We start from the raw sequence: 25,345 nt of genomic DNA on the forward strand, positions 1-25,345 counted from the left end.
GTAATAATGCTTTGCTTCATATAGATACATTTAAATATGTGCTAACTTTTCCTTTTGTGTTTCAGAATCAGTACTTTTTTTTTTTTTTAACCCACAGAGTTTATCTGTGTAGTCCTCTGGGTAGCTCATAAATCAGAGAATTCCCTGTGTCTGGCTCATAGCTTCCATTTGGGCTCTAAATTTACTTCCCACTGGCTGTGCTCTGGGAGGGTCCTTTACATGAGATCCTTTGCAGAGTTCCCTAGCCTTCTAGATTTAAATGAATTTGACCGATGTGAAATCTTCATGGAAGACTGGAGAGAAAAAGTGAATTAGGGCATTCATTCTCCTGGCTCACTCTTCATCCCTCTACTCTATACTTTAATTTTGTACTTTTTTTTTTTTTTTTTTTTTTTGCTGACAATTCTGTTGGTACCCTGACTGATGTTTCCCAAGCTTGCATTACAGTTCCCAAATCCTGTGCCTTTGCTTAAAATTGTCTCTTTTTCCCATATTTTGTTGTTTGAAACTAGACCAAATTTTTGTGGCTTAAAAAAAAAACTATTATCATCTTATATCCGTGAAATTTTTCTGATTCTTTAAACTCACTTCTTTCTTTGAACTTTGTTTTTATTTTCATCTCTCTCTCTCTCTTTTATGATACTTACTCTGCTGCACTTTGTATAAGTATTTGTGCTTGTTTTATTCCTCTGGCAGAATTTTTGACAAACATCTTTGGTTTGATTCTTCTGTATTCTTGACTTATGTATAGTAAGTAATCTACAGAAGGAGTTTGATATTTATTGGGATTATATTCTATGGGTACATCAGCAAAAGGATTTAGTAGTTTTTTTTTTCTCCAGAATCTATTTATAAGACTTTCAGTTTCAAGGTCAGATTCCAAGTGCCGCATGTGGCAAACTTGATATCTTATCATCAACCTCCAAAATACTGTGCTATAAAGGTGATAGTATTTTTGAAGAAAAAATTTTTAAAAATGTAATTAAGAAGAGATTGCTTGAAATATTTTACTTTCATCTTGTCTTCCTAAGGGAATCGAGGGCCAGTAATTTGTCCAACCTCCAAAAATTTACAGGGAGAGTTGTCGATATTCACCTTATCTCCATTTCCCTTCACTTGTTTTTTGTGCATCTTAATTGGGTAGATGCAGCCATGTCAGAGGTGGAGAAAATCAGGGTAAGATTAACTTGTAGGATTGCTCTTTTGAATAGAATGCCCATGCCAAACTTGGATGGAATCTCTACCTATTTTTCATCCCCCCTACATTACCTTCCCATTTAAAGCTTTCATAGCCTCAACTGCATCTTCTCGGTTACTAAAATGCACAAAGGCATAGTCTCGGATTTTCTTCACCCTTTCCACAGCTCCTGTAAATGGAGTAAAAGTAGTTCCATTAGAAAACTTGAGTTGGTGCTGCAAATAGTTCATGTAATTTCCAAGAGTTGAGAATATATCATGTAACTGACTTTAAAATTCGACACATTTCTTAGAAGATTTTGTTTTAATTTTTAAATAACTTTTATATTCTGATATAACTAGTTGTGGATTTATGTTTTGTTATCATCTGCATTAGAAGATCCTTAAGGTAGGAATGTTATTTTAGTCATGATATCTTATAGAATGTAAAAATATATCTTATTTATAAATAAAATGTTTGTTCAAATGATAGCAATAACTGGTCATGTTTATAAACATATATTTAGGTGATTACCTTGTTAAGTTCTATGCTTTTATCTCCCAAGAAATCTCTCTCCTGTGTCTTGGAGGTATTTTAAAATGTTCATAGGAAACACATATTGGAAAAATTATACATAGACTTCAATTCCTTGCATCACAAAAATGTTACAATTTAATTCAAATTTCCACAAACTTTTTGAAGTATGCTTGAATAATAGAATTTGGAGTAGTGTAGCAATAACTTTTTCTAATTTTTATTTACATAATTCTATGTCTTTCCACTTAAATATTAAGAAACTATTATCCTGACAAAAAAGATGAAATAGATGATTCTGTGTAGCTTAAGATCCTGAGCACTTGCAAGGCAAAATAATAATAATACTAGCAATTTTTTCTTAAAAAACCTGAGGACTATGGTGGTTCTCAACCATGCTGTCATGATGTCTAAAAGTTGGAAACAGTCACAAATATATATTAATCGTATTTGGAAAAATATATTTTACAAAAGTACATAAAAATCATTCATAAAAATATCACTCCGCTGTTGAAACAGCCAACATGAAATGATCTAAAATGTAAATGTCATAGGAATGACTAAATCTGGTACACATACAAAATAACAAGGAGTCTTTAATGAGGACAAATGTACTTGAAAGAGTCAAGACTTTCTTAAATTTTTTAAAGTAAAAAACTAAGTACAATATTAGAACATTTTTTTAAAATCTCAGAGTCCAAATTTGCATCTATTAATATAAATGCACACATGCAGTATGGGAACTGAAAGGTGGAGGTGAAATCCTAGTGTTATTTCAGAAAGAGAAAAAAATGAGAATGAAAACTGTGGCTTACTCGATATATTTTGGCATTTTATAAATATCTGTTTATATTATATGTAGGCACTCGAAAGAGCTATTTATATTGATAATTTACAAAAATAGAAACTAATGTTAAGATGATTGTTATATTTTAAAAATATTGTTGCTTACTCAACTTTGAAAATAAACCTCATTGTGTAGAGTGAGGTTAAGCGTGGTTTATGCTATGGGTTATGCATGCCAGTGGTCCCCTTTTAACTTTTTTTCTCATTTGGGGCATATTGAGAGGATAGATTTTTTTTCCTCTTAGCTCCTGGAAATAACCAAGGATGAGCCATTATGCCAGGGAGGATAAGAAGAGGAGCCTCTGTCTTTTCTTCCTTTCCCTATCAGAGTTCAGTTATCCTCTTAAGAGTCAAGGTCCCAGAAGCACTTGGAGTTGATACTGTACCTCACGGTGTGATGACTGCAAGTTATCATCCCATGGAAAAATGGAAAAACGATGTGGTGCTTCTTTTCCTCTTTCTTCAACATTCACCCTTTGATGTATGATACTGGTTATAGAGAGCAAAATTGTCTGGCTCAACTGAGCCAATGAAGGTAATTGATGCTGTGACGCATGGGAATGCAATGGATTTTCAAATTGGTACTTTATTCTTTTCACTGTCAGGTGAGGTGATTAGCATGACTCAACCCCATTGCTTGTTTAGTGGAAGGATTGGGTCAGTAGGTGGTCACTTCCACCTTTCCAGCTCATACTTTAACACCATCCTCTGCAGTGCTAAAAACAGAATTGACTTCAGAGGTTCCTGCAATCCCGGTCACCTAGTATCTGCCCAGTGCTCTGGACACGTGGGACACTAAGTGAATGCACACCAAATGAGAGAACACTCTCAAGCAAAACAAACTCCAGCCTCTGTGACCCATGGCAGGCGATAGTTCAGATGATAATGATCTTAGGTCTACTAGAATTCGACTTTCAGCTATTTGAAATTGTCTTGTGTTTTTGGATGCTACTGTTCAGATTCACTTGCCTTTGGAAAAATTCATGAAAATTTAGCCTTACAAAAAAGATGAATCAGAAAGACTTTGTGTGTCATAAAAGCTGATCCTCTGTACAATAATACTGACCACATAGCTTATTTTTATTTTATTTTATTTAAAGAAGAGAGACCATGCTCCCATTTTCCAGTTCATTTCTCAAGTGCTCACAATGATTGAGACTGGCCAGGCCAAAACTGGGATCTAGGGAATTAATACAGATCTTCCATGTGGTTGGCACATGGCCTCAGCTATGTGATCTGTCACCTCCTGTCCCCTAGCAAGCAGGTTAGCAGGAAGCTGGAACAGGCAGTAAAGTCAGGACTCAAATCCAGAAACTCCCATATGTAGGAAGTGGTTACCCCCACTGGTAGCTTAACCGCTAGGCAAAACACCACCTGCATGTGGCTTATTTTAACATATTCCTGCTTTAGGGCATATTGATTTTTCTTTGATTGTCACTGACTAGCGAGAGAGGTATCATAATTAATGCAGAATCCATCCACAAAGAAGAAATAAGTCTTCTGAAATCATGACATAGGAAATTGGAAACAGATTGCTCTGTTCACTAAGACTTGTCAGCAGCACGTCAATTACCTAAAGGCAACAACTCTGTATGCAAGTGAGAAGTACCAGAGGGCCGTGGTGGTCTACGCGTGGCCACCAGCAGCATCAACTTTGCCCAGAAACAGTAAAAAAGCAGATATTTGGGCCTACCCCAGCTAGCACAAGATTTTTGTGTTTGAAGAAACTCTGGGCAATTCTCATGCTGCTGAATTATAAAAACAGATTTTGTAGAATGACTATAATTAAAGCTGTGCCTTTAGGCTACCCTGGACCAGAAGCTACATTCTCTGGCCTCACTTTCTGTTCTAATTGTCTTTTGTATTTGTGAGTGCCAATTGTTTGTTTTTAGGCTAGCCAGTGCTAGAATGAAATATAGTCAAATATTTACAAGGGATAAAATAGGTTGCTTTGAGAGGTCCAAATTTTAAATAGAATTTTAAATGTTATTTTCTTGTTGCCTCTCCACAATTTTGTTCTAGGCAAGTGCATCCTAAATACGTCTTTTTAAAAATAATTATTTTTTATTGAAAAGGCAGATTTACAGAGGGAAGGAGACAGAGAGAAAGATCTTCCATCCACTAGCTCATTCCGCAAGTGGCTGCAACAGCCAGAACTGAGCTGAGCTGATCTGAAGCCAGGAGCCAGGAGCTTCTTCCAGGTCTCCCACATGGGTACAGGATCCCAGGGCTTTGGACCATCCTCCACTGCTTTCCCAGGCCACAGACAGGAAGCTGGATGGGAAGTGGAGCAGGTAGGACGCAAAGTGATGCCCTTATGGAATTCTGTTGCATACAAGGGGAGAATTAGCCAACTGAGACATTATGCCAGGCCCACAACATGTCCTTTTCATTTGAAAATTAACTCGCTAGTTTTGACTTTCCTTTCTTAGTGCAGCTGATATCTGATTGTTGTTCAGCCTTATAATTCATATTTATTTGCAGAGTATCCAAAAGAGGAAGCCACACATTACAGAATTTGGAGAGTTTTGTCTCCAGGGTTAGAACGCACTATACCATCAATGCATATACTTTAGGCTCAGAAGAAAAAGGAGAGGAAATCTATCTAGCATCAGTTATTTTCATTGTAATAAACAGTGTTTGGGCACAGGTTTCTGTAATGCCAATTTACCGATTGAGGAAGTTGATACCTTGTGAGTAAAAAATGAAGCAGCTTGTTGGGAGTTTCCCACTCTAGCCCTTTCATGAAAGAGGTAGTTTTATTTAGATAAAAATATGAAGTAATGGGGCCAGAGTTGTGTTATTGTAGGCTAACCTGCAACTGACAGCGCCGGTGTCCCATATCAGGGTGCTACTTTGAGTTCCTGCCACTCAGCCTCAATCCAGCTTCCTGCTAATGTGCCAGTGAAGGCAGAGGAGCATAACCACTAGGATGATGTCCTTGGCTTCTGGCTTTGACCTTGCCCAGAACATTTGTTTTGGCCATTTTAGGCAGGAACCAGCAGATGGAAGACTTCTTTTTTCTCTGTGTCTCTTTCTCTGTCACTCTGCATTTCAGATAAATAAATAAATCCTGAAAAAAATATAAGAAATATTCCTCCTGGGAAAGCAGAAAAGGGAAGGCAAAGAGGGTGATGGAATTACATATAAGACTATATTATTTTAAAGGCAAAGTGACAGAGACCCATTGCCTCATACTTACCCTAAATGTACCAGGAGTAGGCCTGGCTAAAGCCAGAAGCCTGGAACTCAATTGGGTGGCAGGAACCCAAGAGTTTGAGCCATCAGCTATTGCTTCCCAGGGTACACACCAACAGGAAGCTAGATTGCAAGTAGAGGAGTTGAGACTGAAGCCAGATACTCCATAATGGATGTGGGAATCTCTGCTGGCATCTGAACTGCTCTACCAACAGACTCATATGGAGAAACGTTTATACCCAGGCATTAGAGGGTATGGAAAAACTACACGAAGTTTAAAAATTTTGAAACAAAGCATCTAATTCCATTTGCCATGACCTTTTTAGGTACCTCACAGTTTGCATTGTTTGATGACATATTTGATTGTTACAACCTGGCAGTTACCGCTGATTTCTAAAGGGAATGATGCTAGCATGCTACTGGCCTTCGTAAATCTAGTGGACCAACCCCCACAGCAAAAAATAATGTATTTTCAAAAGCCAATAGTAAGATTGAGAAGCTCTATTAGACCTAAAGTTATGACCTTGCATTCATTAATACAGTAAATGTTTATTAATCAATTATTATCCACCAGGCCCAAGGCCTGGGTCCTGAGAAATTAAAAAAAAAAAAACAATGATAGAAACAGAATTCATAGAGTTTATAGTTTACAAAACAAATACATGTTTATTAAATAACACCCAGATGTGTGTAAAATTATCACATTGATAAATGTTGCGGTGCCAAATACCTGTATTTATAATACATAGGAATGTTATTTGAGAAATCTGTATGCAAGAATGATAATGCGCTAAATAACAGCCTATTAGAGCTATGGGAAGCCATTTCCATCATCGTACTTTTGGAATATGTCTTACATACATATCCTACCTGGTTTGATATTGTTGAATTCCTTTTCGATGGTCTCTTCTGAGGTAGATAGCATAAGGTTTCTTACATACAGGATTTTCACTGAAGACATTGTGTCTTCATCAACTTCCACTTCTGGCTCTGCCCAGTCTACTGCGATCGGATGTCCCCATAATTGAATCCTTCCTGTTGAAAATAGTAACAGATATCATGAATTATATATACAGTAGAACCTCTCAGTTCGTACTGATGAACTTTTAAATTGAACTGACCCTTGAGATCTTGAAAGATCCACACCATTAAAAAGGATGATTATTGATTTTTAAGAGATCTACAGAACAAATCTAAGACTTGACTAAAAGGGAGTTCTGTGTGGCTAGAGGCTTCTTGCAGCAGTTATGTAGAAAGGAAGTGGGATGTTTCTTGAAATGGAGCAGAAGAGAGTTAGCAGTGGCCATGTTTGGCTCTCAGGTAGTGAAGGTCATTGTTTAAGTGAGATTGCAAAAGGGAGAAAGACAAGAAATGAATTTGGGATTCAGATATAGTGTCTGATCTCATGAAATAATACAAAGGTCACTGCAATTGAATCTATTATGGTGTTGGTTAGGCACCACCACTGAGAGCGTAAGGATGGAGAGAGCTCAGACCTCACTCCTCTGTTCCTTGGCCTTTGGTCATTATCTACATCAACCTTATTCCCTCTTAATCCTGTGTCAGGCCAGTTAAGAAGATAGATGAAGAATAGCAGTGAGCATGATGTGAAATTTAGCTGTTGCTGAAAAGGTAGTTGCTATGACCACGTATATATTTTTATAGTCCTATATTATTGTATTTTGTATTTCCTATATGTTACAGCAGTTGCTTTCCACACTAATCCTGTAAGGAGAGGAATGAGTTCACTTCAGCAGAAGTGATTTTCCACTTTTTATATTAGTTGTTTGAGAACAAGCTACATCCTGCGAGCGACACAAAGCTTAAGAGAATAAAATCAGGCACACGCAGTGCTCAATTATTACACATGGGAGGCAATTATTTTTGATCAGAATGTGTCTTTTTTATTCCTTCAATAACTGTGAATGAAGGCATCCGTGCATTGGCATTCTAAAATCCAAGTAAGAACAGACACATCCTGTCCTAATGAGTTAGTGGATCGCACAGAGGCAGACTCTTGCTACCCTAGCTACCATGTCGGGTTCTACGTTGCTTCCCAGGGCTGGTTTCATTCAGAATTCCCTTCCTTCTCTTTCTTTCCCTTGTGTCATCATCCAACTCTTTCCCCCAGCCCTGATATTCCTTTCCCCTTTGTATGCCTTAGTGGAATGTTTTATCCCAGTACTTTAAGGCTTCTAGATAACTGGTTTCTGTAGCCCTTTGGTTGTTTCATATAAGCAGAGCTTTAGAAAACTACTAAAGCTTGGATTACATTCAACAGTATGCCAAAGCGAGTTCATATTCATGTGTGAGAATAGACTTACATTTTCAGATTTTTCTTTTCCACTTTGTTAAAATATATTTGATAAAACTTGTATATGTTTATCATGTGCACTATAATGTTTTGGTCATTGTTAAATGAAGTTAATTAACATATCCATCACTTCACACACTTATTTTTGTGGTAAGAACACTTAGGACACTCTTCGCTGTGTCATGTGTCTAATACCTCGTCACTAACTCTGTTCAGCGATCTGTAAAGTTTGTCTCCAATAATTTTATTCTTAGTGGAAGTTTGTACCCTTTGGCATAGCGTCTGTTTTCCTCAACCTGTGTACTGGCAAACACCATTATGCTCTGCTTCTATAAAATCAGCTTTTTCAGATTCTTCATGTGAGTGAGTTCAGGCAGTGTTTGTCTTTCTGTGTTTGACTATTATCATAATGCCCATAATGGTCATATTTTCACAAATGACAGAATTTACTAGTTGTTAAGGGCTAAACAGTGTTATACTATAATCAAATAAATGAGGTTGTAGTGTATGAAGGAAACTTACAAACTTCAATAGTGCATCTATCACAGTAACATGAACTGACAGTGAATTGGTCTTTCAAATAGTTGCCAAGACCATCTGAAGCAGAAGGCAAGTCTCATAAATAAAACGTGTTGGGAAATGGGGTCTCTAACATGCAGATAAATAAAAATTGAATCTTATTTCATACTTGTTATGAAAATCAATTCAAAATGGACCAAAGGTTTAAATGTAAACCTTGAAACTCTGAAATGACTGCAAGAAAACAGGGTAAAGTTTTTTCACATTGGTCTTAGCAACTTTTTTTTTAAACTTATGGTCTTAAAAACACAGGCAACAAAAGCAGACACAGAAATTCACTGAATTATAGTAAACAAAATGATTTGCAGAAAAAGAAAACAGTTGAAGAGACAAGGCGTTTCTAAATGAACACATGAATGATTGATAGGTACGTGAAAATCTCAACATCACTGTCAGAAAAATACAAATTAAAACTACAGTATACTATTACCTCACACTGAGTAGAATCAAAAAGACAAAAATAAATGTTGATAAGGATTTAAAGAAAAAGAACCCCTGTGCACTGTGTGAATGTTAGTTAGCATAGCAACTATGGAAAATATTAGGAAGCCTTCTCAAAAAACTAGAAGTAAAACCAACATTTTTACCACTGAATCTATGATAATAGAAAATGAAATAAACTTATCACTGCCCCATGTTCACTGAAGCATTATTCATTGTAGCTAAGACATGGAATCAGCCTGAAGGTCCATCAACAGGTAAATGAATAAAGGCACTTTCAGGATTCTGTGATACAGTTCTCATCACATAGATACTTGAAATTAGCCACGGTGAAAGTATCAATACTGTGAAAACAAACAAATGTTATACTTCAGGATATTTATATTTTTCCAGTGAGCAGGTTAATAAAGATTTCCCGCTCATGGTTGATCCCTGGACTGTTTCTTGCAGTGATGATAGAAGGAGTTTGGGCTTCAGATATTTTCAAAGTATCCCTGTTTATTCTAATGCACGTGTAGGCAAGGCTGCATAGCAGTGCTTTAGCTTTTGCCTTCCCAGCTCAGGACTGTCAAAACACACAGGGCTGATGAGCTGTAAATGGTTGGAAAGAACAGAAATAAGAGGCAGCCTGAGAAGCAATGTCACCCAATTTCTTTCTAGAAACACTTCGAAGGTATCTGCTAGAAGCCAGTGATTTGAGTGATTTGAGAACACTTGTTTAGACATCTGAGTCATGATCATAGCTAGAAAACGTATCCTTGTAAACAAAGCATCACCTTCATTATCTGTGAAGTCAGGAGAACGAGAGCACCTAATATGGTTGTAAAAACAGAAGACAATAATGTAGATACAGAACTTAGTTTATTACTTTTAAATGATGACTCAATAGTATATTCTTTTAATATATTCTCTCTATTTGTGATTTGTGTTCTTGTATGAGTAGCTTCCTGCTTTGTAACATGAACTTTTTGATGCCATGATTACATCTCCATTTTTAAAGTAAATCTCTCATGCAAGTTAGAAGAGAACAACATATGTTGTATCACTTCATAAATGCTTACTGAGTATCCCCTGGTGTTCCTATTCATGTCCATGCAGGTGAATGCCCAGTATCATTAGCTGATAGGTTTAGCAATGGGTCACGAAGTCTGGCTAAAGAAGGGACTTGTCTGGAAAGCTTAAAACATCAGCACTGTATCTCTAAACCCCAGAGAAGCCAACTTAATTGAATGGAGGCTCAACTCCTGGAAAGACAGTGGGTACATTTGCTGTGATCTCTGATCAGAGTTCCAGCTTCACACAGGCCAAGCTCTGGAAGCGCTGTTGATCTTACATCTTTCATTGTGCTGAGGGATGAATGTGATCAATGTGGACTGGGGAAGACCGGCAGTGGGTTCACAAGTAGGTAGTGGCTGAGCTGGGGGAAGGAGGGGTACATCTTTCAGGTAGTGAACACAGTGTTAGGATAAAGCAGACTGATGGTATCCATGTGGTGGTATCTAGCATAGTAAAGAGTCTGTCCTGACAGCTAGGAGAGGTTCCCCGCTCCCCGCTCACCACAATTCATTGCTTTGCGAAAGGCAAAAGGAGGGGTGTTTCCATGCACTGGCTCACCTTCCAAATGGCTGCAATGGCATGAGCTGAGTTAAACCAAAAATTCTACCCTAATCACTTATATAGTTGGCAGGGGTTTCAAATACTTGGGACAACTTGTGCTGTTTTCCCAGATACATGAGTAGGGAAGTCGATCAGAAGCAAAGCCACCAGGTCTCGAACTAGCACTCTATTGTGGGATACAGCTGTTCATCAAGCAGCAGCTTAACTTGCTGAGCCTCAATGCCAACCCCAGAAGGAGGATTTTTTGGGGGAAGGGAAAGACTATAAGGTAGCAAAAGTGGTCATAAAGTAGTGGGGGCCTGAATAAAAGGTTTTGAATAATAAGCTCAGAGATTAAGTTCTCCTCTCTTATGCAACTAAGTGTGGGTGAAGTTTTTTTAAAAAGATTTTATTTGAAAGGCAAAGTTAGAGAAGGAGAAAAGGCGAGCAAGAGATGGAGCTATTCCATCCACTGATTTACTTCCGCAATGACCGAAATGGCCAGGATAGGATCAGGCCAAAGACAAAAGCCAGAAACTTCCTCCAAGTGTCTCATGATAGTGTAAGGGCCCAAACACTTACACCATCTACTGCTTTCCCAGCTGTGTTACCAGGGAGCTGGATTGGAAGTGGGGCAGCTGACTCCAACTGGTGGCCCTATGGAATGCTGGCATTGCAGACAGGGACTGAATGTTACACTACAATGCCAACTCCCAGGTGAATATTACTAAACTGGCGAGTGAAAGATACCATGTAACCTGCCTAATGTTTGCATGAAGTTGTTGGAAGGTTGATAACGACATTTTAGAGACATTACTCTGGTGATCATGTGCAGAATAGAGCAGGCAGATGGTGGGGTATGTGAAAGGCAGAACAGCACTGGGAAAATCATTAGGAACTTTTAAAACAATGGAAGATTTAGATTAGGATAGTGGCATGAGAACTGGGGATAGGTACATGGGTTTGTTCAATGGCACAAGTGTTGGTGTTGAGAGAAAATTGAAGGAGATAACAAAATGTGAAATCTAGGAAGCCAGGAGACTGCCATGTCCTGTGATCAGTTTCAGGACGAATGTCTCTGGACCTGTGATTCAGATGATTTGACCACTGGGAAGTACTCAATGAAGAATAACAGAATGGCAGCTTCAGTATGAAAAATATTTACCTCTGTAATAAATGGAGCAATTTTTTGGAGCTATCTCATAATTTTTCACCTGGAGCTGATTTCATGAAAATGTTATTAGGACATCTTCCCCAACTTCAAAATCCATCTCCAAATCTTGAAAAATTCCAGTGGCTGGTCCTATATTAGTCGCTTCATTTTTAAGGATTAATGCAAAGGCAACGTAACTCTGAATATTTTGGTGCCTTTGTTCTTTTTTGTATTTTGTGGTTCTCTGTGAGTTTCATGAGGGAAGTTGATCCCAATGCAATTAGTCTGCCATTCTTGAAATCTTCTTATTCAATAGTAAATCATTTTAGTAGGCCACACTGTGTTAAATTTTACTATTTTATATTGAGCCATGAACTTTCATGAAATAATTTCTCCTAAGTTGTTCTGACCGAGGTTGTGTCTTAGTGAGGTCATTTGAACCCAGGAGTAGATGTTTTTTGCTCAAATGAGACCAGGCATGTGATTGTAGCATTTAATAGAGGTGCCTTTCAAAGAAGAGCTGTTATTTCTCTTCTCTTAAATTAGACAGAAATTATCACACATGAGGGAGTCATATTCAAAGTATATCCCTTAATTGTCTTTGAGATAATGTATCATTTGATGTTTATTATTTCTGCATCTTAATGGATAATATACCCTGCTTCTAATAAGCCTCTTCATAAAATCTACACACAATAAGCATGATGGATACATTTAATTTTAAGAGGATTATTCACTTTAAATATTCATTGAAGGATTGCTATAGCTTAACCTTTTGGGTTTCTGCCCTGTATATAACTCAGGCTCAGTGCATGGAATGGTTATTTCTTCAAAACTAGGGTTGTGAAGCCTTAAAAAACTGAATCAGTAAGAAAGAGGAAGAGTTTTAACACACAACCTGCCAAAGATGCAGAGTGAGAAAACACGAAGGACATAGAGTACTTGGCATCGCTGCTAACATCCCCTCGGCCTGCGGCCGGCAGGCTGGAGGGGAGCATTCGCGTCTGGCAAGGCGGGGCTGCTGACCTGGCAGTAGTTTCCTCCTGGCCATAGCTGCTGCCCGGTGACTCTCGTACTCCACAAAGGCAAATCCCCGGTTCTTGGTTTTATCCGCAGCACTTGGGTAAACAATGACATCAACAACTCCTTCAGTGACTTTCTTCATCTCTGATAAGATTTCATCTCTCTTTTTGGTTTTTGGAATTCCTCCAACAAACAATCGACAGTTGTCCACACTGGCACAGACCCCTAAGAGACGCCCGTTCCTGCAGAAAGAGCAGGCATTTGATGGATGAGAATCTCTGTGTGATTCAGCTTTAAGGCGAAGGTTGAAGACATGACTCTGGTCCAGATGTGCTGCACAGATACTGGATATTTGGTGCATCCTAAAATCGTGGCATTTTTTGAGAGATCGGAAGATGTGTTGACATGGGCTCTGTTTCTTTTTAATTTTTTTTAATTTAAAAATTAGATACGTGGATACCGATGGTTAGAGAGAGTTAGTCCAATGTGCTGTTTCACTCCCCAAATATTGACAGGGGCAAGGGACCCTGATGCTGGGAATCAGGCAGTCAACACAGATCCCTTACACGGGTGGCAGAAATCCAAATGTATGAACCTTCCCCGCTGTTGGCAGAAAGGTGGGTCAGGAGCCAGAGCAGGGCATCAAACCTGAGCACTCTGATGTGGGCTGAGGGAATCTTCACCAGCTCCTTAACTACTAGGCCAAACACCTGCCAAGGTTCTGCGTTTATAAAGGAAAAAACAATATATAAACCTGGATAGCATCTGCTCTTTTCACCAGATGTGAATTTGCCAGTTACTGTCCAACCTCACCATTCCCTGACATATGTACTCTGCTGAGGCCTCATCACCTGGCTTATATTCCACCTGCCTGGCCCTGAAGGCTTCTGCTTTTACAAACTTTGGGATTTTCTTTTCTTTTCTAGCTAAAGAAAAATTTGTTCTGATATGATTAATTTTCAAAGTAGTCCTTTGTATTTTAATGGTTGTTTACATGCTATTCTATTTGGATCAGCCAAGCAGCCTGTGAAATGGACAGGTAACTTGCCTGTTATTTCTGTTTTATAGATGGAGGGCTTAAGACTTGCAGAAATTAAATGACTTTCTTAATAATTTACAGATGTTAAAGATAGGAACTAGATTCTGGGGCCTCAGTCCCCATTCATCCCCTGTACAGGGCTGCCTGTGAGAAATTACTGCTGCAAGTTCACTGCAATTGGCAGAATAGAGCCTGGTCAATCTATTCTGGTGAATTTTGGGCAAAATATATCAAAAGTCTTTAGGTATCCATAAAATTTAACCAGTTGTGCTCCTGTCTGAAATGTGTCCTTAGGACATTCATATGTGTTGGGCCAAGCAGAAGGAGCTGAGTAGATCACAAGCCAGGAACGTCTGGTAACCTTGGAACACCAAGCAGCAGAGTCCTGGTGCCGCCTCTTTCCTGCCTCCCTCTGACCGCAAATAACAGAAGAGAGCTTTACTGGCCTCATCCTTATCCTTGCCAAGGTCAAGCAGACACTCTCATCCAGGAATGTTGGAAATGCCGGAGTCTGCACCAAAGATCAACACCCGCCATGGTGACACATCACAAGCCTCTGCAAACTGAGGGGCTACCACCTTCTCCCATCCCCCACACCTAAAACTAAAAAAGCCCAGTGCTGTGTGCCCTGGGTGGCCATTTCCCTCCTGGGTCACCCTGCCATGTGGAAGTAGTCCCAGGCTGTCCCACCAGACCCTTTCTCTGCTCTCTCCTCCCCACGGCCACCTTCTGTGTGGAATAAAGACATCCTTTGTGACTTACTGTGTCTGGCTTTTTGGGTTTGTGACAACAAAAGCTAACAATGCTGTTTAAAATAGCACCCAAATTGGAAATGAGCATAATACCTCCCATGAACTGGTTTAATGTATCTAAATGAGATGTTATTGACCCTGAGACTGGATCATTTGTACTACACAGTATAGCATGTTTATTGTCTTTGATTCTTGTCTACTTAAGGACCAATAGCTAGCCACCAAAACTGCCTCTCATCTTTTAAATGTCCCCGTGGGTAGATAGCACTGCTAAGGACAGATTCAGCGGCAAACAACAAGAGTCTTTAAGCCATAGGACACTTTGAGTCTCTAAAAATGTAAATGTAAAAGGATGATTTTTTTGGGTCAAAAATAGTTCATAAAGGTGGTAGGGTTAAATAACTAAGTATGCAAGAGGGTCATTTTGATTTCAAATATATAGAAAATAGATAATAAAATATAAACACAGTTATTTTTGGGTTCTGGGGTTTTGCTATAATGATTTTAACTTTTGTTAGTTTGTGTTTCCTGGTGTTTTGTATGTGTTGAATATTAGGCTGTCTGAATCAAAAATGAATGAAGAACCCTTAACAGAAACCATTCATTTGTCAAGAATTAAAGATGAGTGGGAGATGAATCTACTTTCCTTGAGGCCAGCGGCTCTTGGTTATTATGTGACACTGGGTGAGGACTGAGCCCTTGTCTCAGTTGTCTGCTTTCCTGAAGAAGCAAGGCTGAAAGTCAGACCACCAACAGGCCCATCTCAGCTGCTGAACACTGGCAAGAGATGCACATTTGGAGGGGGGGATGATAAAGAGAACTTTCAGTTTATTATTGTTTTTAACCTTCATTTAACAGCAAACAAAGGAGCCCTCTCTTCCAAGCTAGCACTTATTTAGAAATCATATTATCTTGGCTAGATGGGTGCCTATCAAGTAGCAATTACCAGCAGGAGGAGCCTGGGGTTTCCATATCCTATTTTTAAATGTGTGTGGTTGGTCAGGCATTTTTCCCAGAATTGCTCGGAGACAAAGAGCCACCTCTCAAAAGCTGAGAGCATGGTTTTAAAGTCTCCAGGAACCAGACACTTCGACAATATTCTGTGAATATTTGATGAGGAGGATGATTGGATAGTTATGGATCTTTTCTGGATAAGAGCTTTATCTATCCCCTGAGAGATGGTGGCAAAAAGCAAATTAAAGCCTGTTTTCTTCCCTGTAAGGAAGGCTGTCTCGCTGGCTGGACTGACTCAGGGCAGGGTGAAAATAGATGAGTTTGTCTGAATTTCACATTGTGTTTACCCTTCCAAGTTCTAGTCACTCTGTGTTTTTACCTTCATTCTGGCATCCAACCTGAACTTTTGTTGCCATCCTGACTACCAACTTTCTGAAAATGTATCACATGACCTGCTTCTTCCTCCTCCTCCTAACTTACCACTGCCAAAGCCATCAGCAAATGTGGAGCACACAGTATACGTCGGGCCCTGAGATTTACATGCCTCATTCATTTTTCAAAACACGCCATGCGGTAGATGTATTTTATCTCTTACTGATGAGACACTGAAATTCACAGCATACTATCAAATAACAGTGATTGTGACACATTATTCCCATCCTATTTAAAAAAAATATATTGAACTGAAACCAGTGAATAAAAATGTATCAAGTAGATGAAACAGATCCTGTTGGTTCTTTACACAACAAACTCCGCATCCATTTCAACTCAGAAACTGGGGAATGTTCACTGTTGTTAGGATGTCTGGATTTCATGATAGATAAAATGTTCCAATCTATAAAATTATGTAATTAAGAAACTATATTATCAGATATTTTGTGCACTTGAGTGTATTTTATCTCCTGTAGTGGATCTTCTGACCTTTTGTGCCATCAGGTACTGATGAAACCAGTGATGCTATCAAAGGGGTTCTCTCCAAAGGGATACAGGGCTGAAATTCAGTCTCCTGATTCCTACTTCAAACAATCTCCACATGCCACGCAGAGATCTTTTGGGTTGGCACAACTGTGTGAGAGAGGAGCCTTCTTTCTACTTACTCTAAGACCCTGGCCTAAATTCTGATCTTGGGGAAAATGCTGAGGCTTCTACTAGCTGCCAAACCAAGCTTATATTCCTAAGACTAAGATGTTCAAGAAACATGACCCAGTAGTTGAAATATGTAAAGAATTATAAGGATGATAGGTGACTTATGTGGGACCCAGAAAAAAAATCAGTGAGATTTTTTTTCCTTCCTCGTTTAAGGCTCAATTGTAGGGTACTTCTGTATTTTAAAAACAAAATGAGAGTGTGCTTTAGTCTGTGGAAATTGAATTAAAGGGTAGAATTGTGTTTGTGTGATTTTTAAAATCCATGCAGATTTCTTTCCATAAAATGTATCTTTCATTAACTTGTTGAAGTACACTCAATAGCTGTGAAGAAATATGTATTAGAATTGATCAGTTATGCCAATACATTTCAGTTGTATTTTTTGTTGACTCCAGGATTAAGCATTTAAAGATCTTTTTAGAATCTCCACAATCATACTGTGAAATGGGCATCACCACCATTTTGTAAATGAGCAGGTGGTGTAGGTCCTTTCTGTGACCTGGTGAAACCTCGCTGACCTGACAGTCCTGGATCTCCATGGCTGCACTGTCTTCCTCCAAGTCAGCCCCAGCATTTCTGAGAAGCGATTTACAAAGGGTCCCTTGCCAAGCCTAGGTTTTAGAACTTGGCACTTTCATAGAGTTATCCCTGTTTCCATTTTATAGAAACCAGTTATTAATTGCACAGGTTCAATTATATCCTCTTGGCCTTATCCTGTGGTTTTGAAATGCCATCTGTACGTGGCTGTTCCTCCGCTGTACAACCAGTGGTAACCTCTCTCCTGATTCTACTTCCACACAGTTACCTCCTCATTGTCTCCTCTGACATGTCTAATGTGCGTCTCTAAAGTGAAGTATCCCAAACAGAACTTTCCTTTTATTTCCAGCTATTTCTCCAGACATTGGCATATCAATGGCACTATTATATCCACCAACAATTGGCCTATAATATTTGGTAGCTTCTGAATTTTCTCACATTGTAAATCTAGCATCTGGGTAGTCTTGTGTGCTCAAATGCCAAGGAATACCTCAGCTCTGTTCCCCCTGCTACTTTGCACTGCTTCTGACCCACTTGTCTAATTGCCTTCACCTCCTGTCAGGATCCAGACTACAGCAGCAGCCCTTTCCGTGGCTTCTCCTTCTTGACCTCCATCTTGCTGCAGTACACTCTGCACCCACAGAGCAGTGCTTTAAAAAACATGAATCTGATGAAAACCCTCATGTGATTTCCTCTTTTTATGGTGGTAAAATTCAAAATCATTGTCATAGAATACAAAGCTCTCCATCTGTACTTTCAGCTCTTTCCTCCTCACTGTGTCTGGCCACATGGGTTCTTTCTGTCACGCAAGCATATAAAACTTGTTCTTCTTAAGGGAATGTATAGTGATAGAGTAATACAGAGTGCCATATCCAGATGTGAAGATACAATGCAATATGCATCCGTACTTCCAAATCAAAGATGGACTCCTAATGAAACTGTTGGACATGTCTAGACAAGGGGATGTTGGACTGTCTGACATTGTCTGTACCAGTAATGTCGGGGCACACTTAAATAACAGACTGATGGAATTACAACTTGTTATGAAGGACTATACTATTGTAACAATATGGGGAAAATCAGTTTGGGGGGAGCCATTTAGGGGGTGGAGAGCCCAGACCCTACAGAATTGTACTATAAAATAAAACCTTGTTCTCGTTACAGGAACTCTGCACCTACTGCTCCCTTTCTCTGGGACAATCTTCCTTATGGCTGTCATGATTGACCCTTTTCTCTTTCCCAGATTTCTTTTTTCACTATACCAAGTGAGAGTGTAACTCCGCATACAACTCTACCCCACCCCTGGTTTATTCTCTCATACTATGTTAAATCATCTCACTTTTTTACTTATGAGACTAGGAAATTGAATGTTGATACATTTTCAATGTTTTGGAAGTGCAAGAACAAATTTAAGAAGTGAATAGATTCATGAATTTTGTTTCAACATTTCACAGTACAGTTTGATATGTCATATAGAACTTGTATTAAATAAACAAGTTTGTTCTCAACAATGAAAAAAATATTTTTTATCTCACATGGCTTTTGACAGGGTCTATACTGCATTAAATAATCACGATAGAAAAACAGATAATTACATTGTTGGATTGACTTTTAAGCTAGAAGAGATTATCTTACCTAATTTCGTAATTATTGAGTTGCTTGATTGCATTCTTGGCTTCTGATTTATTTGAGAATGTCACAAATGCATATCCTCTGTTGTTACCATTAAAATCCATCATCATTCTCATTTCATAAATTTTACCAATCTATAAGCAATAGAAATAAAAATTTACATTTATACACATACTTTCAGATTAATGGCACAAATACACACATACACACACGTACACTCATTTGCAATGTTTCCTGAAGCCTGCTTTCTGTCCATACTGTCATTTGCGTTCTGTGTGGGATGGTTTCTGTGTTTTCATGTAGGGTAGATCAGTTACCTGACCCATGGGTAAGGTCAAGTTGAAGAAAATACGTGTTAAGTGACATTTCAACTTGGGTTAATAGAATCTGGTTTTGATAGAGCAAATGACCTCTTGTCACATGATTATCTGGAAGTCTATGCAGTGTGTTCAAGCCTTTCAAATCAATTTGCCATTATAAGTATAATTTCTTTATAGATTTTTCCATCCCCCATATATTTTCCTCTGAGGTCTCCACACTGTATTTTTTTCATTAGCTCATATTGTATCACTAACATTGAAATCAGAAACCAGGAACACTCCTCTGGAATGTTCGTGAACGTTTTTTAGCTGAGCCGTCTCAGCAGAATGAACACAGGCACTTTCCAGGGGACGAGCAACGACCGTATGCAAACACATATAGATGTATGTACATTTGAACACGTTATCAATAGGGCTTCAAACTATCAGTGATGGAACAAAGAGTGGAGTCGAGGCAGGCATAGTAAAGGAACAGTTTAAGTGGCTGGGAAGGTTCTAAGATTGTCCAAGTTGAGGAATAGCTGTGGGAAGAGAAACCATTACTGATAAAGCTGAGAGTGAAAACAGTAAAGAGAATAGAGACTTTTCATTAGAGACAAAGGAACATTAAATGTTAAATCTTGACTCACTTTTTCACATAATGGTATAAGTTCATCCTCAAAAAGGTCCCGGGGAAGTTTCCCAATGAAGATTTCACAGCCTCTTTCTGGGGGTGCAGCATCCCAACCAGGTGGGGGGCCACCATACTTTCTTTGTCCATTTTCCTGCACATTCGGAGAGTGGAATAAAAGGGAGAGATAACCATAATTCAGTTTAATCTTAATTATTTTTCAAACTCTTTTTACAGTGAGTAATATATTTATCTTTGTCAAGAAATGATAGCAGTAGATAAAAATGAAAGTCTTTGATGTGAATAATATGCCAGGCTGTGTGCTTCAGAGACTTAAATACTTGCCTGAAATGAGCATGATAAAAATTGTCAAGGGATAGTTAGATAAATTGGGTTATGGAATAAAAATCATTGATTTTTATTATGGTAAGAAGATTTAACATGAAATCTGTCTCCTTAATAAACTAAGGGGTTGCATTTTTTTCCCTATGCTATAAATTTGCCAAAGCCCAATCATCAAAGGGACACACTGTCATTTAAAATTGGAAGCCTGGGACCTTCAGCTGAGGACTGTGTGTTGTGGCAGCAAGGGTCTTCCAGCTGAACTACTTGGCTCCATTATTCACTAGCTGTGGGACCTGGTGGCCAATGACTTCTCCAATCCCCAACTTCCCATATGGGAGATGGGGAATAATGTCTGATATAATAAAACAATAGAGCTGTTGAACAAGGGAGATAATGCAGCACGTGCATGGTACAGCTCTAGGTCTTTGATATAACTGCATATTCTGGACGATCCCCTTCTTCCCCTCTCAGTTGAGGTGACTACATATGCTTAGCAAGGACCTCTAAAGAAAGACACATGCACATTGACATTTGGAGACGTAAAACTGGCTAATTTGGGAAAAGCTGGGGATAGAGTTCAATCTCTTTTCAATGCTGATAGGATGAGAAGAGGTACTTATTAAAACTAGATTTTTTTTTTTCTCCAGTGGCATCTTTATTTTTCAAGAGTAAAGATCTAATAACTTTAAACATTCAAAATTGGGGCCTAACATGGTAGCCTAGTGGGTAAAGTCCTTGCTTTGCACGCTCCAGAATCCCATATGGGTGCCGGTTCTAATCCCAGCAGCCCCACTTCCCTTTCATCTCCCTACTTGTGGCCTGGGAAAGCAGTTCAGGACGGCCCGAGGCTTTGGGATTGTGCACACATGTGGGAGATCCAGAGGATGCTCCTGACTTTGGATCTGCACGGCTCTGGCCATCGTGGCCACTTCTGGAGTGAATCATCGGACGAAAGATCTTCCTCTCTGTCTCTCCTCATCTCTGTATCTGACTTTGCAATAAAAATAAATCTTTTTTTAAAAGAAAATATATAAACAAAAAAACTTCTGTGGCACTAATTTATGCATTTTTAAAAGTTTTCAAATAGCAGTCATCTTTTCCCAAATTGTTCTAAGTACATTTGAAAAACATGTTAGCTGTTTGAACATACTATCTTATATGATAGATGTTTGATGTTTAAAATCAGTTTGTAGCAACTGACAGTAGCACTGTGAAATGACACTTTCCACCAACTTGAGCCCTTCTCAGTTATAAAGAGAGCACAAATACTTAACTGATATCTGTGGCCATGATTACTCTTACATTCCTAGTAATTTATACCAAGTAGTGTTAAATGATTATAGGAAAGATAGCAGACAAGTATTCTACCTTGCCCTGATCATGTTTTACTGCAAACAATTGAGTATTTTTCATCTTACTGAAGATTTAAATTGTGTCTATAACATTCTTATGTTGTTTTCTGTCTGTCCTACATTCCTACAGTACTCCCTAGCACTAGAGAAATCGGACAGATGAAATATTTCATGCTTATATTGTGAAACCAAAAATTGGAAACTTGTCTGTATTTCATGTCCTTCCCAATTTCTAGTAACCTTTTGGTGAATCAAAAAACTATTTGAGGAGCCCAAAGAAACAGAGACACCGAGAGCTTCAGTCTGCTTATTGACTTCCCAGATGCCTAAGATGGTCAGTGCTGGATTCAGGAGCTGTTGTTCAGTAGGGAATGCAAGTCTTGGCTGCTAAGCCAAACATTGCACCCTGACTTACAAAAATTTTAATACACAAAAATTTGAGGAAAACATATCCCACATTTATTGCTGGGAGAGAAATACATTACTATTGCCAAATCACTGTCCTGTCTAGAGCAATATTCACTGGGTGAGGTTCTCCCTCTGAGTCCATTCCGGAATTTGTATGTCTGTAACAGTCAGCAAAGAGCATTAAAATAAATTCAGTACAAACTTGGCAACATTTTAGACTAAAGAAACCAAATTCTCTTCCAGAATTTTTGATTTGAAAGCTTCATCTAATTTGACAAGAAATAAGCAACTTTTCCTTTTCGAACCTTTTACTGTCTTGACAGCTGTTACTGCTAACAGCTCACCACACTACACAGACATGCTGAAAGGGGTGTGAACTTGCTCTACGAACTGCCCACTGGGTTGCAGAAGTCTGGGCCACTTTAAAATCAGCTCTGGGTGTTAAGTCTGGGGTTAGAATAGTTGTTCACTGCTCAGAAAGGACAATAGGGCTCTGGATTGCTGGCATTTTCATAATTGAGAAGTTTAAAATAGATAAAGCTCAACTATAACTGCCCTTCTTTCCTTTCCTCTATCCCCTCTGATGTCCCTTTCCTTGGAATCTTCCACACTGTGCAGGAGTTATGTCTTGCCATAGAAGCAAGTCATTTCTGAGCTTTAAGGTTGACCTGTGGCTGACTGGGGTGATGAGCTTTAGGAAGCACGCCTGTGATGATCTGCTGTTTCCATTCTATTCTGTCATTGGTTCCTATATAAAGAATTAGAATCCATGTTACTTGGTGAATGTCTTGGATAGCAGGGTTGTGAGCTGGTGGTGAGTACAGGTGATAGCAGAGAGAGCAGGACCTAAAAGCTGCAAGTCATCATGAAGCCAAAATCCTTCTTCTGTCCTGGGATTTTCTCTGCAGTGTTTGCAAATAAATGTCATTGCCACCATGTTTTCCCATCTGGTTCTCTCTCAGCCAACTTAGTGAACCCTAGGATCTTAAAGTTGCTTAATTATATTGCATTATTTGTATCTGGTTGCTGTGTTGATTCCCTTATTAATCTAATATTTGTTTCTTCACTCTACAGCTTTTAATTTAAAATCCTTTTTTTTTATCTGATATAAGTATAGCCATACCAGCTTGCTTATTTTCATTTGTATAGAGGGTTTCTCCCCTAATCTTTTCTATCCAGTCTCTGATAATGCAGTTTCCATTAGGCTGCACAGAGTTGTCATTTAAAAAAAAGTTCATTCAGCCACTCTGTATCTTTGTGAATGAATTCTCTAATTATGAGTAATAATTGATAGGAAGGGACATGTTAACTTCAGTTTATTCATTGATTTTTAATTACTTTTCAGATTCCTTTTTCCTTTCTTCTTTTCACTGATTTTGGTTACCTGATTTTCTTTAGTAATATATTTTGATACATAATTTCAATTTTTAGTGAACTGATTAGGGGATTTTGCTTTGTGGTCACAATGGTGCTTTGAAGTTTGAAATTATGTTAGTGATACGATAGAATACTCCTGCCTGGCACTTTTTTACCTTTCGCATTTGGAATGAGTTATTCCACTTGTCCCTGGCTAGTAATCTGTCCATTAAAAAATTACCTGCAAAAAGGGCGTATTTTATTTAAACTCGTTTTTTGTTATTTTTTGGGTGGGGGGGTGGGCAGTTTTCTTCTTTTTTTTTGATACAAAAGCTTCTTTTTTTAAAAAGATGAATCTGTGTACAAATGTATGCATTTATTTGAAAGAGTTACAGAGAGAGAGAGAGAAAGAAAGTAGGAGAAAGACAGAGATAAAGATATTCCTTCTGCTGGTTCCCTTTCCGAATGACTACAATGGTCAGGGCTGAACTGAGCCAAAGTCAGGAGCCTAAAAATCTATCGAGGTCTCCCACGTGGGCACAGGGGCCAAAGTACGTGGGCAATTTTGCAATGCTGTCCCAGGTGCATTATCAGGGAGCTGGATCGGAAGTGGAGCACTCAGGATTTCAACCAGCGCTGCTATGAGATGCTGACATTCCAGGTGGAGGCTTAGCTTCCACACAACACCATTCCCCACCAACCCTCTCTGTCTTTGGTCTTTGACAGTTTGATAACTCCAATTAAATTTACTAGGTGTATTACATCAAGCAGGAAGAGGAGGAAAATAGCTAACTTGAATAGAAATAGTATCCTAATTGATCTGAGGATATTTTGTATCTTGTTGGTTACATATACATGTTGAAAAAAAATCAAAACACATGATTGCATTAAAGCTGTGTTAAACATATACAGAGCAAAATTTGAGGAATGGGAGTTTAAGGCTGTATTTTTCTTCCTCTTGTTTGAGGGCATTGCTCCCAGGAAACCAGATTTATGCTTGGCAAGTAAAGAAAAGAAAGATGAAGCCCAATTTCTTCTCTTTTTTGTCTGCTGTATTCTTACTGAATATTTGAAATTAAGACTCATGCATATCTTCCTTGCACAATAATAGTCTGAATTCTATCAGCATTTTGGTTAAGGTGTAAAGGTGCATTGCCCTCTACTAGGAATATCGATTTTGCCTTGGCTTGGGTCCAACATTATCCTGTCTGAAGAAGGTCAGCTTCCAGCCTCGGTCATAGTTCTGGTTTATGATATTCACGGAATTCATCATAATCTGTGTTTAGTTTATTCACGTAAAGAATTTTCTGTAGTTTGTAGAATCAGTTCTAATGAAGAGTACTCAAAGATTAGAGCTGGGATCAGCAAATTTTTCTAGTAGAAGGAAAACTGAAATTTTAGGCTTTTAATAAAACACTCATTTAAAATGTAAAAACCGTTTGTAACCTGAAATGACTACAGAAACAGGCTCCAACCACACTGGCTCAGGACCGTGGACTGCTGACCCCTGGTCTGTGACTGTGTAACTCCGGGGCTTATTTTCTAAGTGCATGATTTTAAAAATTAGACTATCGTTATATTAAATGAGCCCAAACCTCTATCTTCTAGATTCAGTAATGAATCTCTATGAAAATTTCTCATTTTTACTCTTAATGAGAGGATTCTTAGAAATTTTTTCTGCTTTATGGGACTTCACGAAAAAAGATCATTACAGAAAGTTTAGAAAGCAGAGCATCAAGAAAAAAGCACACTACACTTAGACATTACATTTTGTCGTTACCTAATGTTTTATTAATAATATTTTTAAATAACACTAGCCTTACATATAGTATTCAGATTTTAACTGAATGTTAAAATTTGGAAATTGCTTTGTGACTCAGAAAATTCTTGGAAATAATAGATTTCAAATGATTTGCAATTTGATTAAAAAATTTTATTTGGCCATTTATATCTTATTAGAGATTTAGGATATGTGAATTTTTTAAAAAAACTCATAAATTCTACTATGATGAACATTCTTAACTCCTTAGCTC

At 38.4% G+C, this 25,345-nt stretch overlaps 1 protein-coding gene across 2 annotated transcripts in view; it reads right to left on the minus strand.

The window, feature by feature from the left end:
* Nucleotides 1–25,345, minus strand: part of A1CF (APOBEC1 complementation factor) — a 66,784-nt gene that overhangs the window by 12,519 nt on the left and 28,920 nt on the right. For both annotated transcript variants that reach the window (XM_040976051.1, XM_040976052.1), the window contains exons 3-7: nt 19,871–20,005; nt 18,925–19,055; nt 12,865–13,103; nt 6,626–6,790; nt 1,270–1,367 (exon numbers count right to left, since the gene is read on the minus strand). In XM_040976051.1, coding sequence (XP_040831985.1) covers nt 1,270–1,367; nt 6,626–6,790; nt 12,865–13,103; nt 18,925–19,055; nt 19,871–20,005 — 768 coding nt within the window. The remainder of the gene's footprint in view (nt 1–1,269; nt 1,368–6,625; nt 6,791–12,864; nt 13,104–18,924; nt 19,056–19,870; nt 20,006–25,345) is intronic.

Source organism: Ochotona curzoniae, unplaced genomic scaffold (assembly GCF_017591425.1).
Source record: "Ochotona curzoniae isolate NIBS_2020 unplaced genomic scaffold, NIBS_Ocur_1.0 contig_2692, whole genome shotgun sequence".
In the NCBI taxonomy this organism is placed as follows: Eukaryota; Metazoa; Chordata; class Mammalia; order Lagomorpha; family Ochotonidae; genus Ochotona; species Ochotona curzoniae.